Genomic DNA, 21,502 nt, shown 5'->3' on the forward strand with positions numbered 1-21,502 from the left:
ATATATTTAGGTTGCTTATACGGTCGATCTGTTCGCACAGGGATTCAGCGGCAGACCCGAATTTTCACCATGACGTTATTGTAATATATAATATTATATAATATTTAACTCCCTCACGCTAACACCTCTCGTTATTCTCCCTTTCTCAACCACTGCACCACCATCACCGAACTTTACACGGCCGTTTATTTTTTTTCTCTCGCAGTATTAGGTAAATGGATTTTTAATTGAATTACAAATTAACGATCTCTTGAATTCTGGCGAAGGAATTATATATATGTGTATAATACATAGTATGTTTATGTTAATGTGCTACAGTGTATACGTAAAGGACGATTACTAATAAAAGACGCGCCAACTGAAAAATACCGAAAATTCGACGAAGTGAAATAAAAATTAAAAAATAAACCTATCAAACTCTTTTTCCGAAATTGAATGCTACCTATAATATGATCCCGATTACAACGATAAACATAATAATATTTTATACGTAATTATATACGCGCTATTACGCTAACAGATTGTGTGGCAAACGATACATGATGGTAAGTACCTATTAAATTACATTACACGCATGCAAGTCAGATTACGTTGTATCGGGCCAATATACAATTAATATTGGGTCTTACACGATTTAACAATACATCTTAACGTTGAAACATTAACCAACTGATTAACCAGATATGGCAAATATAATTTATTTAGTAATATTATAATTATGTCATAAATAACGCATTTCGGAGATAGATAAGTTAATAATATTATTATAATAATATATTTATATATACTATAATGCAGTTAGTATAATATCTTTACTATAAGGAAATATTAAGATACATAAATCACGTCGATAAACATTTGATAATATTAAACCACAATGGGCATAAACAGAACTTTGTACTATTATTTTATATCATCACATATTTCCCTGTACACTAGTTTTTCCTCTCAGATATGTATGGTCATAGAATCAAATTGAAAATAATAAAAACCTGCTGCCCATAATAGTATACTTTAAATGTTAAGTGGATAAACACGTTGTTCAACAAAACAAGTAAACAACTAATAAAAAAATTATATATTTAACTATACAGTAAAAAATGGTAATTCTTAATTGAAAAATAAGTTTATATCGTCACTAGATACTCCTTAAATTGCTTGATAAACCTATGTAATTGAATCAAAATTCAAGCAAACAAATAATTGAAGCGAAAATGGGGGTGAGCATGCCTAATAAATCAACATATATATATAGGTCATGAACAGGGTCCACGACGACGATGGACTTCAGGACGTTTTGACCATGGTTATAATGTGTATGTAAATCGTTCCTCGTGATACCTACGCATTATGGTAATATGTACAGTGCACCAAGTGTTTCTGATACGTATATATATAACATTAAATATAAGTATAAATTATACAGATAGAACTCTTTACATTTCCTAGTTGTGTGTTAATCTATTAATATATTATGAACGCATGAGGAAAATCAAACTATTTTTTTAATTTCACAAAATATAAGAAACAAACCTTTTATTTTTAATTATTTACTTTTAATTTGAGCTTACGGTAAACCATATCATGTATACCTAATTAACTGTACATATATAGTATTCTAGTACGTATATTACTGTATAGAAGTAATTTTCCAAAATTGTGCTTCAAAAATATTAAATAGACAAAAGTTGTATCGTGAGTATATTGTTATAGTAAATAATAATACATTTATTATTCATGTGTAGACGAAAACAACGAAGGTAGATATATTATACTGTACAATTTAGTATCTTAATAATGATTTCGCTTGATATTTATTGAGCCCCTTTGAACGAAATAGGAAAACAATTATATATAAACAAACTAATAAACATGAGACATATAAAAGCCGTCAATAAAATATACCTATTTAATAAAAGCAACGACGTAAATACAGCAGTGAAAAAAAAATTGTTACTATTGCAATAGGCTAATAAAACGCATGGTAAGCTTATTCATATCGCGAATAAACTCGCAAATGCGCGCTTGCGCCGCACGCTGGTGTGTTTATATTATAATAGTATTTTATTCGTATAATATTATGTATATATATATATATATATATATATATATTATACATTTATACATCATCGTACTGTACGGATTTTTAGTCGATCACGTACTTACTCAAGAGCAGTAGCAGCTTATTGTGGTGTGCATGTGTGGGCTGACGGGGATAAGCCACTCAAAAAAACCTACGGTTGACACACGAAGTCAGATATATAAACACATATGTATACCCAACTGTGTTAGGTTTATGTGCGACGTATGAGTAGGTACCTACAATATATAAATATATATATACAGTACTCGCAATATACATCATGCATGTATTATATTATTATAAGCTCGCGGCACTATCTTGGTCAATGTAAACATGTATATATTAAGAATGAGCTGGTATAGTATGTATAATGTATATATATGCATGGAAAAAAGCCTTGTGCGCGAACCGCAAATATCCATTTTGGTCGAGTGCGCGGACGGAATACAGTCGCCGAATTATCGTTGTACACTGCTACTGAAGAATGTACATAATATAAGGAACGATAAGAATAAAATAAATAAAAATATACGCTTTACGATAATACAATAATAAAGTGATATTTAAATTATAGTTAATTAAAATTTTTAATTTTATCTTTAAAATACAAACTAGATCATATTCGCTATCCAAAACCACCCTCAAAGTTGACACACACACCAATAAACATTATTGTAAAATCACTAAAATCTATACAATCTCACACTGTTCAGAATATAAAATAGCAATAAATCAACTATTATATTATCTATATCTATCAGTCATTTTTTTTTATTTTTTTTTATTATTCAATTTAAATTTAAAAAAAAACACTATTTATTAACATAATAATATGAATTTTATCGAAAGTTTTTTGAAATGTTTAAAAATATAAATACTTAAATATTTGATTCTATACAATACATTTTATTTGGCAAAACTAGATTAAATGCAATTAATTACAATCACGGACGTTAGATACCTCAAAATGATACCCTAAAAAAGTTAGGAAATCAAAATATACAACCACCGTTAAGCGTATACGTTATTTATATATTTATATTTATATCATTGTGTTTCAGTACAACCAATTATTATTATAATATAATATGACCAAGTGGAGTGTACGATTTCAATTTTCACTGCATCATACCTATGCCTAATTATAAACTTTAGAGAATAATCGAATCAACGCTATCAAACGCGTATAGTACGAATATTATGTTTTATTATTATGTATTATTCTAAAAGTACATTACCAATAAATACACGAAGACACGAAGTTCTAAATTATATGTTGTTTTTTTCAAATTACCTGAAACAAAAAAAAAAAATACATTATTTAATAAATTGTACCACGAAATGAGGTTTGCGCATATAAAATTTACTTAAATTTGCTGAACATTCTACAATCCAAATATCATATAATAATATTATATTGTACTGGCCGATTGATTTAAATGCATTTTATAAGTAAGTACAGTGTATATATATATACACTTAAATATACCTACAATACGACTTATTATACATAGTATGCGATTTTCATGGCATTCGGCTGGCAAAACAATTTTCGACAATAAAACTCCTTCATTACGATATATTATCATCGTATATGTAGACCGATTTGTACAAATGATCGTCTATTGTTGTGTACCGTACGAAACACGGTCCGTTTTTAACATGTGTAATTACTCCTCCGGCGTCATATTTGATGCGTACAATATTATACGATTTACAATACATTGCAACAGCGTTGTATACACACACCAACTAAATATTGTTCTAATAGTGTGTGAGAAAGTTCAGAACGTCCGGCAACACACGTATACTTTTATATAGTTATATATACAATTGAAAATAAAATTTTAACGGCGGGGTCTCTCTTATATAATATATATTGTTTACAATAGTAGAAATAGCGGTGGTTGTGGTTGGTAGTTGAACAACAACAGCCACGAAATTAGGTGTATACATAGTGCTAATTTTATCGTAGACTGGGCAATTGTAAATACAATGTCTTAAATTGTATTTGATCGTTAAGTAACAAACTGTTTTATTTTTACGTATTTCTACAAAATTTTTTCATAATTAAAAAAAAAAAAATCTCTTTTCTCAATAACATTACTCGGTAATCAACAAAATAAACAATATAATCACCCTGTATAGTGTATATTATACACTAAGAGCACTGCTTACGCGATAACGAGGACGCGAACATACCAAACGTGCGTACGCGCTTACACACAAACACACGCACTTAATGACCATATTCCGGGCGATCATCGGGTTCTAGGGACTGATGAAGCTATTCATAACGAAATTCTCGCTCCGGTGTATATTATATAATACTGCAATAGTAATAGCGGTATACCGCGGACAAACGTGACGACCGATTTGACAATCGTCATACGAGTTAAGCTCTCCCCCATTCCCAAAAAGGAAAAAAAGAATGATATATATTTTCACTCCCCTCGAGACACGTCTAAGCGCGACACACATTTTATCCATATCTGTACGTTATGATATTATATATAGTGCTTTTTGCCAGCTACAACAAATCCTTACCGAGAGAAACCTCGTTGATCACGTGTGACGGCGTACATCATATAATAATAATCATATATACTGTACGGCGTACGCTTTACGTTACGTGAGCCTACAAGAGCAACTATACGTCATATACGCGAGGCCGTGAAACACGACATTCCCAGCGATATGATGTAGTTCGCGAAAAATATTTTTATATTATACACTGCATGTGTCATGTACCTATATATACGGGATTTCCACTATCGTCAACGATGATGGTGCGTCGGGCGAAGGATATTGTTAACTAATATATATATATATGACGATGTTGGTACGGCAGAGGACACGTGCACTGTGTACCACATACGCATCCACAACTCCTTGAGTGTTTTTCGCGATATAATCTAAATATATATTGTTAAAACTTACAAAAATGTACGTTAAAATAAATAAAAATAAATCAGAAAGAAGATATTTTTTATTTAATATATAATTTATCACGTCCAAAAATAATCATATTTGTGTTGCAGTTGATAATTTATTGTGTATTAAAAAATATTGTGTTAAATGAAAAATGATTTATAAAAAACGAAAACGCAGTCTTTAACAAATAATAATAAAATCATAATAGTGTGAATATAAAATAACAACTGCATTGATCGAAATCTACTGCGTGCACAGGATACGTCAAGATAAATAATAATGATAATACATATTATACACACACACACACACATACATACATATTATTCCTATGATAGTATAATGACAATTGTCGTATGTATCATATAGATGCCCAGTGCCCACACAGTTTAATATATTATTATTATCATTACAATAAAATACGGTCAGCGCATCGTATGACCTATAGCGTTATAGTATACATTAGAATATAATATTGCATATAACAGATTCTCAATACACACTATTATTATGTGACATTCTCAGTATACAACCGTAACATAAATAAACACGCATAACCGTATACATACATGTGCATATATTATACTATTGTGGGATGGTGAGATGAGTGTAACAATCAACACGCATACACGTTGTGGGGTTTTTTACTCGGGTTTCACAGGCATTATTATTATATAATCAACTTTATATTTTTAAAGGCGTCGTCTAATATGAATTAATAATTAAATACACAATTTGGAGAGCCAAATATGCATACGTCGTTCTTTCGATTTATAAAGAATTTTAATAAATGAATACGTTTATATTATATGCAGTGATTCTCCAAGCATTCTTACCTACCTCACATTTCACATTTCTTAATTTTAATAGTTAAATAATAAATTTATTCAAATTTTTATTTTTTAGTAAATGTTAAACATATTTATAAATAATATTGTTTTCAAATCAAATTAAATTTTTATACCATTCTAGGAGTAACAAGTTAGGCAGTATTTTGTTTTTGTAAATTGTTAATTAGGTGTTGCATTTAAAGTATTAACGAATTTTATTCAAAATGCAATAAATAATTACTGATTAGTAATTTATTAAACTATAAATAGGGGATATTAGTACTTAAAAAATATAATAATATTAACATTTATTTATTAAAATATTATAATAAAATATAAAAATGATCTAATTATACATAACCATTTAAGTAAGTATTACGATAAATATTACATAATATATTTTACTTAAAACAATTATTATTAATTATTATAAACTATTATTTTTATAACATGCAATTTAATAACTTAGAAACTAAATTATTTTGAGTTTTGATGAAAGTGTATAGACATTTTTAAAATAATCATCTGGTTACTGTTGAACTTAACTAATAATAGTTTTAATTTGAAAAAAAATTATATTAAAGAAATTATTTATCAAATGATAATGATTGGAGGAGTGGTTTGGGGTTAGCAAGTATTATTGGTGAATAAACCTGCATATATACTCGTATCTCGTATTCATGGTATTCATGATACTATGAATTTAAAAACATTATGTAGTATATGTACCATGTGTGTGTGTGTGTGTGTGTGTGTGTGTGTGTGTGTGTGTGTGTGTGTGTGTGTGTGTGTGTGTGTGTGTGTGTGTGTGTGTGTGTGTGTGTGTGTGTGTGTGTGGTGTGTGTTATTTTATTATAATACATATTCTTTGCCACAATTATTTGAAGAAAAAAAAGAGCAGAGACGTAACTCATACCCCACGTGATATCTGCAGTACGGCGCATAATTAAAGTAAGTCGACAAGTATTTCTTTTGTAATGTAATTGTCTTTGAGACAATAGGTTGTTTTGTTAAAAAAAAACAAGACGAAACTTTTTCGAGATATCAAGAAAAATAATTGTATATATGTATATAAATTAAACAATTTTGAATTTCCAAAAGATTATTAAGGGCATTCAACAGAATAAATTGAGTTTTATTCATGCACTCTCTCTCTATATATATATATATATACATATATATAGCTAAATACATACAAAGTGTATACTTTTGAAAAGTTTGAAGAGACCCTTGAGACATTTACGTATATTTCATACAAATAAAAGTTTTAGTTTTCTATAAAAATCAGGTTTATTTCTCGAAAAACATGAGCAATTAGCATGGTATAAACAGTTTCGAGAGCGAATATACGTGTATATTATTGAATCACAGATACAGTGTTATTATATGCGTAATGATATGCTAACATATCATTTTGTTACAGCTTAAAAATTATAAATAAATTTCAATCAAGTTATTGTAAGCAGATAATGCTTACTCCCAATATAAATCCTCATCACTGTTGAAAGGGACGGTTCGTATTATAAAGTTACGTAGAAACTGTCACGTATTTATGACAATAAATTAACGTGTGACTTTCTTATGTGCCACCAGACGAAAAGGGTCTCTGTCATCAAGGAAAAAGCTAGTTTCTTGGAATCGCAGAAGCCTTTGATAATGCCAGCTTCTCTGATTGATATAACCGTATCGTATTTTTCATCAGTGCATGCGCACCAGTCACATTAGCAATACCTTTCAACACTAAATCTGAGAACGAAAATTGTATCTCTTTTTTTAATAAACTAAATCAGTGTTTATTTGGATTCACGTGTTGAGAGAGTTCGTCATTTGTGTCACATTACTATTATTAATCCACAATATATATAGATTCGAGCTAATTACATATACTTCGTATTGATACTTAAGATATGAATTGTATTAAATGGAATACTTGATCAGAATACACGACTCCGAAAGACTTCAGAAGATCGCAGGAGAAAGGTAATAGCATGAATTTAACATTTGTATTTGGTAAGTTATTTTATTCTTCGTCACTTACAAGTGTAGAGAAGAATCCCTCAGATCTTGGACCTATTATATTTAAGTTTTAGCCCTCCTTAGTTATCTTAATTTTATATTTCTTATTCTCCTATTTTTTATGTTATTACATATTATTATTTTTTTTAAATTACTGAATGTAAAATTGATTTGTTTTTGATTTACTGATACTGAAAAACATGTTTTTCGCGTTACTTATATCAATAATTATTATTATGTCAGATGCTTTTTTCAGAAAATAATCGAACCGGTTTTGGTTAATAATCGATGGTACAAACACTATACATAGTGAATGTTATAGGATATTATTATACATACCTACATTATTATCCATTTCCAACCGATTTTTTCCGTGTAAACCTAAAAGTTTGTGCGCATTGTTTCAACGGGCCCTGCGCTGGTTATTATAATTTCGTACAGATTCATTGTGCGCTCAAACAATATCCGACTTAAACGCGTACATATGCGTATGTGTGCAGTACGAGTTAAGTGTACATATTATTATTGTAAAATGTATGCGCACCACAAATTTTGTGGCGTTGACAAAAGAACGTATATATACATATATACATAAAACAATAGGTACATAATATATTTATGCAAGCCCGTGTGTATGTGTGTGTGTGTGTCCTTTATCTACTTGTAGTGTGTTATTTATGCGTTTTCTATGTACGCGCGCTCCACCGCCGACTCCGGCGTCCGTTGTAGTCCGTTTCTCCTCGTGATCACTTGACCGAAACCCGTAAAAATTATTACATTGTGTACACGAATCCGTTCGGCGGGACACACGTCACACGCACGCACCCGACCACGTTCATACATATATTTTAATGTTTATTACGTCGTTATTTTTACACACACATACGCACAATGCGCGTGTGAATATTTTTAAATATTTCGTCGTCCGTATATATACCGTGGTTTACGGCTAAAACAACGTCAACAATTACAAAAACAACAACAATGTTATAATAGACCAGTCTAACGAACAAGTATTTTTCGACAGAAAAGAAAAAAAATAGTGTTATACTTTTGAAAATGCGGTTACTGTACAGTACACCGACACATAATCCTATCTAAACATTTTACGATTAGGTAGGGACATTTTTCGGGGTGTATATAGATTCCACCGAAATTATCTTATTACCAATACTAGAAAATTATCGATTACGTTTACTATCAACTACGCTTACTTTCATATAGATACACTCATATTGCTTCCACTAGCTCGTATATTATTATATTAATAAAAACATTAACTGATACATATTTGTAGTAAATTCTTAAGAAAATAACGTTATCGAATATTCTAAATGTAACATAATAAATGTAAACATATACTCCAACAGTGATTAAGTATCTCGTAAAATTTATATTGTATCCTAAATATATAAGTATATAAGGCATTGGTATATATTAAAATATTTATGTTATATCAAAAAAGATTAATTATATATTTCAATCGATTCTATTACAGATAAAAGTATAATCGATTATTATGTTCTTAAATTTTCCAGTATGTCTACGTGTTGACGCACAATTCATTAAATATTAGAACACGTCTTCCAAATATATTTTTGTTTTTATATGTATTTAATTTAAAAAAAAAATCAAAGTTGATTGCATATATTAAATAAGAAAAAATAAACACAAATATATAAAAACAAATGTTGACGATTATTTAAATAAAAAAATTGATAGATTCACTTATATGAAATTGGCAACAAATTACTATTTAAAAAAAATGATAATTAAATTTAACTTATTAACGAATCTTACATTGAATATTTTATTTTTTTTACTTTTTTTCTATATCAAACTTATTTGGATTTTCTCAATGGGACGATAATGTTTGACGTTCATTCAAGTAATAATAAACATATATATATATATATATATATTTGAATATTGAGTTATATTATTATTTGTCTGTTTATTAATAAATATATTTTATTACAAGCTAATGGAAAAAAATATACAAATGTGCGACGGAATTAATAGCTAGCAAAATTTATATTAAAATGGCGGGATCGATAGAACCCCATTTGTTGATAGTTGAAGTCTAATGATAATTAATTTTATTACGTTAGTATATTTATACAATTTTAATATATATTTTTTTATTAAAAAAAACATGAAATTCATTATGGTTAAGAAAAATAAAATGGCTATAATTAAGTTAATAAAAAATTATTTTTGCAATTAATGGCTAAAAATTGGTTTTAGCTCATCGGAAATCGCACTGTATTTTATCAAAATTCGTATAAAAACTATGTATAAATCATAATACATAATACGTCTCACTATAAGGTTAATATTTAAATCAACACACGATCATATAAGTTGTTTACCTAAACGACAGAGTACCCTGCGTGATAAGATATCACCGTCGCTACAGGTATTGTGGGATGCATTGTTTTTTACTCTTGGGTTGGGTCAAGTAGAATTGGACTATGTTTGATAACTCTTGGCGATATTGTTATTTCCTAAACAGGTTTCCGAAAAACGTCACCACAGAGATGTTCACTTATTTTATCAAAATATAGAGGTATATGCAATTTATATAAGTGTAACGATTATAAATCCATCCAGAAATTGGCACACGCAACTAAGTATACCACTACACTATCGCTGAATTCGTACCAATTTATTTCCTTGATCTCTTCAACACTACTCATATTATGTTACTATAATCGTTTTTGTCATCGTCGTCGTCGTCGCTCAGTCGTTATCATCGTCGGGTTAGATGTTTTAATAATAATAATATAATAATATTATACCAAGCGATGACACGACAACGACTAGAAGAAGGTACTGCTGTCTGACGTCGCCGTCGACAGTGTTCATGACGTTCCCGGTCACCGCTATCGCGGCACAGATAACTTTATGGCGGCGTCTACTTGTCAAATACCATTACAGACGTCGCGCGTCGTAGGCAAAGAGCGTATTACATTATATTATTATTATTATTATTATTGTACTTGTGTTACACGGCATATATATATATATTTAAATGCTTGATGGAATTGACTGTAAAGGTGGGGGCGAGTGTCAAACGACGGTATTATAGTATGCGTGCACATAATAGTAATAATACAGGAACATTTTTGCGTCGATAAAACGACGTTTGAAAGTAACTCGTATGCTACTGTTGTCTCATAACAATATCATGGAGTGTGTATTAAAAATAATAATATTTTAAATACAGGGTACGTATCATGAATAGCTGACATATAAACGTTAAATCGTCACGTCTTCACCATACGCGCCCTGTATACAAGCTGCAGGTAAGTCGCGTAGAAATCCAATACGTCTATACATTCCTTCTCCACCACTTCCTCTGTCAAGTCTACGGTGTTGTCGCATTTTCGTCATCACTAGACAATACTTAACTGCTGCTTATTTCATCAAATTATACTCAAGTAACAATATCATATAATATTAAGTAAACATTACTACTATATATATATATAGCGTATCTACTGCCACGGTGTGGCAGAAACGTAACTATAATAACATTATACATGTTATTATGTACGCGCGTGTAGCGATACACGATATTATTGTACCTGTAAAGGGTAAAGTCACTATGTTTAATATTTGTATCACCAATCCGTTTCACATTTGATAAAGGGTATTGTGTTCGAGTGTCCTCAAGCCGTTTATAAATGCACGTTCCAGCTATATTCAGAATAGCGGCGATAAACAAAAATGTCTACCATCTCAACGCAGGCACAGTGAACAATCTTACACGGAAGATACAGAAAAAATGTAAAAATAAGGGATATAATTATTAAAAGGCAATTTTTATCTTAATCTCAAAAATTAAAATTACAGTTTTGGTTTTTCAGTCGTCCTACAAGAAACTTTTTTTTAAAACTATGTACACTATACGGTATAATAAGTAGCTTTATGTGGTTAATTAATTTATAACGCAAACGTGGATAGATGGAGAGAAACCATTCATTTACGATACTTCTTAAGTTAGTTTACACAATTATTAATTATATAAGTTAAATTTGGAGCATGATGGATCGCGTATTCTTAGGGGTTAAGTAGGTATTTGATTTTTTTTTTTTTAAATTAATTTATTTTAATTCTATAGGTATAGGTAAAATGTAAAAATTAAATAAATGTAATAATATTAAGTTATATTAAAATAGAAATTTTGTAAGGATGTTATTTTTTTATTTCTAAAAAACTTACCAAAAAATAACTCTCGGGCATGAGCTTATAATATTGTGACGACATGTAGAACTCGATTTTTGACACGAGGTTTTTGAAATGCGATCGTGCCACTATAACAATCCGCGCCATTTGTATATTATATTTTCTATTCTCATGCAGGTTCATCAGCTCGGCTTGATCGATTTAATAATACACAATATGTATACATAAGGGGTATAATGCATAGAAAAATAGTACAGTATAATATATATATATATGAAAATATTTATGATATATTATGTCATCAATCCCTTCTGTTGCGACGGTGGTGAAAACACTGGTGTCTTTTATATCGGCGGTCACAAATACAATATACACATAGAAATATGTAATATATCATAATGATATTATTATATTATGTTGTATATAGTAACGGCCGCGCATGGAAAACGAACCGTGCCTCGAACGATTTTCATTTTTTTTTTTCAAAATCAATGCACCACCAGGAAGGTCGTCTTATAACACAATGAATAATATGGGTGATACGCTGCATGCCGTATATTATTCGTTCATTCATAATAATATTATCATTATAATATGAACGCGACTGCGTGTTATTGCGCACATTATTTTCGTTTCTGTGATACACGCACACATGTGTATGAAAAAAAAAAATGTACCTACTCGTGTTTAACGATAATACTATAATAACTACGACGCACAGGAAAACGGGTTCGCCAAACAATCGGTTGGCGGCGAATATATCGCACGCGGTAAAATGTCTATAATACCTATATGTAATATGTATATATAAAAAAAATAATATTTTCCAACCATGACCCAAATGCAAAGAGTTACGGATAATTTCATGCGTGACGTTATGTTTTTCTCTGCATTGTTGTTTTCCGAAACAAGGACGACCGCGTGCTATGTAGTATGAGTATTATGAGCATATATAGCTAGTATACAATGATAATAATATGATATCGACGAAACGTTTATCATTTATCATTTTTTTTTTACGTCCCTCCCATCAGACAACTTTTGCGGAAACAAAACAAAATACAACGACCGAAGGTTTTTTTTAAATAAAAAAAAATTTCGCGTCATTTAACCCAACACGACGTGGCAGCAGGTTATGTATTACAATGTTATCTGGGAAACGCGACAGAAACGAAGTAATTAAACAAAAAAAAAAAAACTAAATACATTTTTAAGCAAATATTATTATAATATAAATTAAAATTCAAATTCTGAGAAAAACATGCACCATGTAGTATCGGAACGTTTTCACGCAACGCTGGTAAGTATACACCAGGACAATAATTGGTTTTACGGCAGCAGCACTCAATGGCAGGTAGAATCAAACTATTGTTTTCATAAATGTTTAAACTCTTTTATCCATTACTATGAATTGTATAACAACAGGACATATATTTCTAGCGTTAAAATAATGTATCTTACAGACGAGTCGTAACTCGTGAGTTACAGTAACTCATGTGCTGACCGTCGGGGACTTTACCACGACAATGTTATTATACACACCCACACGCATGTAGGTAAGTATATATATTAATGCCTAAAGGCTATAGCTACCTATATGTATAGGTAATGTAATAATAATATAATACCTATATACGTGATTCCAGGATATTTCACCACAGGATGTGAATTATTATTAATTTCACCCCGGGGTCACGTACGTATCATCCGTCATGCACGAACGTAATAAATATTTGTCCCGGACCCTGCATGGCCATACAATATTATAAATATTATATATATATATATTATAAAAAGCGCGCGCACATACATTCATATTATATTATATTATATGACGATGTCGAACGATATATTGAGAGAACAAGAATTATTATATTTTATACGTTTTATAATATACGGAGACGACCGGTCGACTCTTCTTTCCCGCACACCATACATTATTGTTATTATTATTTTTATTATACGCGTAGCGTACATGATATAATATTATATATTATATGGAACATATAAGACCCTAATAACAATAATAAAAATCGCGAGAGTGCGCTCCCACGCCATAACGACCCTTTGGAAATTTAAGAACACGCGTGAAAATATATATACATGTACATGGCCTAGAGACATTACCCTGCCATATAATGGACATATATATAATAAATATACAACTACCATAATATAACATCTCATACGTGCCCCAACAGGAATCTAAAAACTTTGCGCAGGACATAACATGTCTTATATGTATGATGATTATATGCGCATTTCGTAGCTTCAACTAAATTCATTGTAGGTAAATGTATAATATGGTATACAGGTACCTAAAAGCTATAAATAATTTACATACAATTATCTGTCGCAAATATGACACGATATAGTAAAACCTACAAAATTCCAAACATAAATTAATACACATGCTAAAGTAATTAAAAAATTGGAAAATAAATATTTCTTTCTCTACCACGGCGAACCTCTAAGTATAAAAAACTAGAGTTTGATCTTTTGATTTTTGTGTTGTAAGAAAGGGGGCCCGGGAATGACAAAATTAGTGAACTGGAGAGGAAATCGCATATATATTTATACTGCTGCGTTGATCTCGCTTAAAATTCGGATAACGTGGTAGTGGTTGGGTCGATTCATAGGGAGTCCTAGTTAACACTCACCGCCGGACCATTGTCGGTAATTGAAACGTTTCCGACCACCACCATCCATTTTCCCAGTAAGTCTCGAAATGGCTTTCGGCCAATTACGAAAACAGTGACTATGATGAAGGTACAATAGTACCTAATACTGTACGTCGACCAATAGCTAGATTGTATTTCATATTATATAATATACGTGATGTCGCGATTCAAATACAAATCCAACAAGAAACCATTTAATTATTATACGTCACTATATATGTGTGTGTGTGTGTGTGTGTGTATGTATACACATTATACTGTTACTGTACAATTACTCCGCTTACCAAACATTATCAGTACGACTAATAACGTAGTATGTCACCAGTCGTACACCATCATTGGTATGCACATACATAGGTACCATACTATATACTATAACATTAGTATTCTACCCCGGTTTATTGATTTTTTTTCGTTCATTAACGGTGACTATTATGTGTGATGGTGGTCTACAACTGATGACAGTAAATGTGGAATTGGACATTTCATATACCTATGTATATGTGCAACAAATGTAAATACATAGTTATTACTAATATATAACATTCTTGTGAGCGCGTTATTATAATATAATAAATTAATATACTCTCTTGTTTTTGAAAATTTACAATCACAACATGAAGTGCGCTCTTACGGATCTTCTGTGGTTCTAGTATTGAGCTTAACGATTTAGTATAAAACTTTCATATAATATTATGGCTATATGTATAATATACCTGCGACAAGAGCATACATTATACCTACAACCTACCTATATTATTATTTATTATAAATATAAGATACCGTAAAACACTTCAGTTTTCACCGACGAGTCTTTACAATATTATAAGACCATCGTAATAACCACCGATGTATAATATAAAATATAATGTGCATAGTTTAGAGCACCACTATACGATAGTAGACATGCCATTGTTCACATATATAATTTATTTATACACAGCCAATGATCGTTATTCATACAATTGTTATATTATAATTGTATAAAAAGGTTTGTATCTATGTACTTAATCTATCTCAAAATTTGCATTCCTTATTTTATTCCCAGAAAAATAAATAGAAGATTACGGTAGTTTTTACGATTGATTTTACGGAAACACGGGGTAAGTTAAATTCAAAAAAAATCTTCAACATGCATACAAATTACGTGTTAACTATAAGCGAAAAAATTATAAATATTAATGTTTATTATAATATAATGGAAGTGGTTGGTAAATTTATGTAAATAACCAATATATATATTTAATTTGCATTTACCATCCAACGGAACTACGATTCACGGCAAAATCACACCGATGTGTAAGTCATATTCAAGAGCAGTTTGTCTTAACTATTACGATTTAAATAACTGAAACAATTATAGTATAGTATATACAATAATAACAAGTTTAAGGTATAGGTACAATATGGATATAAATATAGTATGATATACTATATAAATTAAAAATTATAAATGTATCTACTTTATATCGTTCTGTCGGTATTGTTCCACCAGAGTTTGATTTAGATTCAGTGCGCTTCTCCAACAACGAAACTATCGTCGATCGTGACAATTATTTATCTTTTTTTGTAATAATACAATTATCATCAATAAAATATGAAATTGAAAATCTTTCGAGTCAAAAATATTGTACTATTGCAATGTTTGTGTTATAAATTACTATCATCTATGGTCACGGTAAAATCGATAAGAGGCAGAGTCGAAACAAAAAATAGTATGTTTATGGGTCGTGCGCAAGCCAATTTCAATCTTGGGTGAAATACAGCCTTTAACTGCAACTCGTGCCACACGTTACTTGCGACTAAAATATATCACTTCTCGACATTATCCATACAATTTAATATAATAATAAGCTCTGAAAAAAAAAATAAAAAAGACGTATACATATTCAAATTAAAATCGACACTCAAATAAAAATATGCTGCTTATTGCTTATTTATTTTTACAGAACTTAATCGTGAATTAATTGTATGACGAATATATAGTTAGAAATTTATTTATTTAGGTTATGGTGCATGGAAAATAAACGGCTGTTTGTTTTTTTTTTTTTTTTTTTGATTTAAATTCGAAATAATCAATAAAGAATGTTTAACTTTTCACGTGGTATATTGATAAAAAAATAAATAAATAAATAAATAACGATTAAAATCGTTTTTAACAATATGGTTATTTTCGAACTATAAGATACGGTGAATAATGCATTGAATTCAACAGAAGACATAAAAAAACTAGGGAAAATATCAAGCAAATACTTAGAATTTATATGTAAATCTTTTATTTGTTTTTCTGACGTTCTACCTTTTGTAATGGCATATGGACTTAGGAAAATTGAACTTTTATCCCACTAAAGTGTGTAATCTAGATACATCTAGATCTTTAGATAATATATATATATATATACACACTAAACTATAGTATTGTGTCAGCGGCGTGGCACGCGTGGTAGGAAAATGTTTATATATTGTTAAACAAAACGAGAATAATATACGTATCAAACTTGAATAGGACTGCGTGTAAGACGACGGCCGAGTGATTACACCGTAGTTCAAAATTCAACGAATGACGTAGAGAACATACCTATTATCGCTCTATTATATAATCAATCCTATTATTTGCATGTACATTTAAAGTGAAATGTACCAAAAAGATAGAAGCACGCATAAAAAGTAGTTTTTGCTTTACAAAACAATTTTAATTACATAATTACACGTTTTTGGATACCCCGACACTCCAAAATAAAAGAAAATTAACTCACTGACCTCGTAGCCAAAACTGCAATAACCTCACTACTGTCTTCATCCATATCGATCAACTTTAATAGAGACGTTAAAATGATTAAAACAAAAAAAAAATGCCATGGCATCAGAGATAGATATCATACTCTGTCAAATTTAATAAAATAAAACAGAACATCAACAATTAGACCTTCCCTATTGAAATATCAAGACAATTTGGGGTCAATAATTTAACAAAACTCAGAATCGGTCACACTCAAATAACATATACCTAGTTTCTTAATAGCTAAGAAACTAAGTCACGATAAATCACATACTCACTGAGTTCAGATTATATTTCGACACAAAAAACGCCTCAACCTTTCCAAATCAAAGGCTGAAATTCTACAAAATCATCATCAGTCAACTTCCAAAATTATCAAATTCACCACTAGTCTTCAATATAAACCTATAAAAAGCACGTGAAGCGATCAATGTATAAACATTGTTTTATTTGTATAGCTTATAATAATTGATAATTGTAAATTGTACACACCCAATGGCCCATGTTTTCGCAGGTCTTTAATAATAATAATAATAATAAAAGTAGTTTTGATTAATTTAATTTTCATATTTATATATTTATATATGTATAACACTTTAACGCACATATGGCAATACGTACGTCTTCTTGTATTAATGATTATGGATCCGGATGTTCAGGTAATGGTGTTCAACACTCTGGGAATTATATGAATTAGATATTTCTATAAATGTTTAATCATTATTAAAATAATATTATACTAGAATTAAACTAATAAAAGGTGTGGTCTAAAATAAAACATTAGTCATTACTCATGACTAAGACATCCAACAATAATATGATAATAATATATTTTATTTTATCAGTATTTATTACAATAATCGATATTTTAAACAAGGAATTTTTCCGTGTTTAAATATTAGTGTGCTAATCTTTATTGTCTACATCAACGTCAAATGCAAACAAATTAAAAACATTATCCCTTTACTATACATTTAGATAAATTGTTTTATCAGCAAAGACCTTGTACTCATATAATTCAAATATATATAATATGTATAACGTGTTATATTGAAGATTTTTATTTTAAGTAATGTTATTGAAACTACAATAGAATTGTAGAATTTTATGAGATAGACAATTTTACTAATCATTAATGTTGATTAAGTAAATAAAATGGACTATATATATATGCAACGCACGTAGTCTTTCGTCAAATAACTATATCAGTGGAACATTAATAAAAGTGAAAATACAATCGCGTATATAAAAAGTAATGTGAATAATATTCGCGCGGAAATAAAAGCTACAAACCCCACCTATACCATCCCATCGTATATATATGTATAAATGTTATATATATGTATAAATATTCTATGGAGCGGGTGAGAGTAACGAGGACGGTGCGAGCCGCATTACCGCCGCGTAATGACGTAATTCAAAACACCTCCGAAACATCGTTTCACAAAATCCAGGGCGAGACCAAGATAAATAGAACGGCCATTTTATGGCCTTTGTGACACGACTGCGACCCCGCAATCCAATAAAACCAGGGGGGTATATATACGTAGCTATTATGTTTGCTTTGCATCCTGCGGCGGAAATCCCCGTAAAAACCAATGTTTTTCCTTCCCCGAATGCTATTTCCCTTTTTCCTTTTTTATTTATTTTTCTTCAATGCAGTGGTGACCGAGAACATGCATATACCTCTATATAAGGGTACTGCACTGTACACACAAACGGTGTCACCGCCGTTGGCGTGGTATATTGAGGTGCCATCGGTGAAGGTGGTAGTAGTGTACTGGTGTAGGATATGGGTGGTTTTGGTGTTAGGAACGGTATCTAGTATGTATGTAAGTGTGAGTTTGTGGGTAGGGTAAGGAATTGTATTTTCCGATTTTTCCATAAGGATTACAACAGGAAAACGGTGGGCCAACTATATATATTTTTATACCACTACCGCTGCGATAACCACGTATGCGTTGATGACGCTATGAAATAGCAACAGCCTCGTCGAGATTTTCGTGAGTTGAAAATTCTAGCGAACCATGGGGGTTTCAAATAGTTTTCGTTATTTTTTTTTTATCTATAAGTCGACACGTGGTCTACGAAATTAATTTATTAACAGCAAATATAACGACAGCGTGTCCAGCGGGAGTGAACAAAAAATGTAAATATATAAATCCAAATCAAGTAATAATCAGTGTACAAGTAAAGTATATATAGTATGTAATATTTGACACACATTCTAAAGGTAGTATATTTAAATATTTGAGATTAAACAATTGTTTTTATTTTAATAAATGGTATAATGTGTATTGCTTTTAAAAAGTACCAACTATGGAAAAAAAAACGATAACAATTTAGTAAAGGTTACAAGCTTCATATATTTTAAATGAAAATACTAAACATTATTTTCAATAAAAATATAGATAAAACGTATAAAATTATTTATTTATTTTGAAACATCTTCACAAAGCGGTACATAAAACAATAATCTTCTAAAAAATACGTAATGGATATCATTACATGAAAATTATTGTATTTAATTAAATTATCTATTACATTATTATATATTATAACAATATAACAATATAATTATTATACTATATTCGTATAATTTATTTTATTGTACTCATATACAACAATTGCATCATAAAATCTAAAAGATACCTATGCATGAAGTATACGCAAAAAACATAAATACAAATGTAAAATCAGAAAATAAAATTAAGTTATACCAGATAGGTTAAACATAAATTTTAAATTGTAAATGCAGAATATAAATGAAAATTCATAAAAACTAAAATTGTGTTTTAAATCAAATAATAAAAACAAATTAAAATATATTATACAAGAGATGAAATAAACGGTAGCTATCCTGTTAAATATTTCCAGGTGCATATTATTATCTAAACAAATGACAATGTCGTAATAAAAAATTCAAAATATTTTGTTATGAAAAATTTCAACAGTGTTTATTTATTCAGTTTTATTAATAATCAAATTAAGCTATTTCTTCAACGTGGTTTATATTTGGGAAATAAAGTAAAAAAAAACAAACAAACAAACAAACAGACAAACAAGCCATAAATAAGCCATAAACTTAAATAACTTGGACAGAAAAAAGAGATTATACAGTTAAAAGTAAAAACTTTCGAATAAATTTAATAATTTAAATAATTAGGAACTTTAATAAATATATATCTATTATCAAAACTGTATCAAATCAAAATGTTATTGTAGTAATTTTGTATATATTAATGATACAATAAATCGTAATAACGACCAAAAACAGTTAAAAAAAATACTATTGCGGCCGTCTTGCAGAATACCAATCATTGTAAAAAAACTTATTGGAACTACAGTTCTAAGAAGTATTGTTGTAAAATTACTTTTATTTTCTGGTTGAACATTTTTAAATTAAAAAAATCAAGTTCAATACGGAACTTCAGCAAAATCTAGTAATCTGAAAAATATATTCATTTTTTTTTATTTTTTATTTTTTTAATAAATAACAAATCTTACTTATGTGACACACGCAAAAGTTATTTATTTTAAATTAATACACGAACAATTTTATATGTGTAATTATTATTATATTTATGTTTTGTGAAAATGCAAACGTTTTTTAGAAAGTAATTTTTTTTTAAATAAAAATACATTTTTGTAGAAATAAAAAATAATATTTTGTATGTAATCATTAATACTACCCGAATTTGACTTTTTATTATTAAATATTATACTTTACCATATATCTAATTACGAAATTACATTATTTAATTACTGTATTATTATATCTTAAGTATTGAACGTAATATAATATATCAATGTACCTATATATATATCATAATATGTTGTACAATAATATACATACACAAATAATAAAGTATTCGAAGTTATAAAAGTATAACAAAGAAGTGTGTATGAGGTTTAATTATTTTATAGTATAACGGAAAAATATTACCTTAACCAAATTCAATGTGTGTAAAAATAATATGTTTATATG

General features: G+C 29.4%; 1 protein-coding gene across 2 annotated transcripts in view; it reads right to left on the reverse strand.

The window, feature by feature from the left end:
- Window positions 1-21,502, reverse strand: part of LOC132932157 (Krueppel-like factor 6) — a 200,422-nt gene that overhangs the window by 66,264 nt on the left and 112,656 nt on the right. Inside the window, exon 2 of one of the 2 annotated variants that reach the window (XM_060998396.1) lies at window positions 3,322-3,377. The exons of the other annotated variant lie outside the window; for it this stretch is intronic. Coding sequence (XP_060854379.1) covers window positions 3,322-3,377 — 56 coding nt within the window. The remainder of the gene's footprint in view (window positions 1-3,321; window positions 3,378-21,502) is intronic. 2 annotated transcript variants of the gene reach the window in all.

The sequence above is a fragment of the Rhopalosiphum padi genome, chromosome 1, assembly GCF_020882245.1.
Source record: "Rhopalosiphum padi isolate XX-2018 chromosome 1, ASM2088224v1, whole genome shotgun sequence".
Classification (NCBI taxonomy): Eukaryota; Metazoa; Arthropoda; class Insecta; order Hemiptera; family Aphididae; genus Rhopalosiphum; species Rhopalosiphum padi.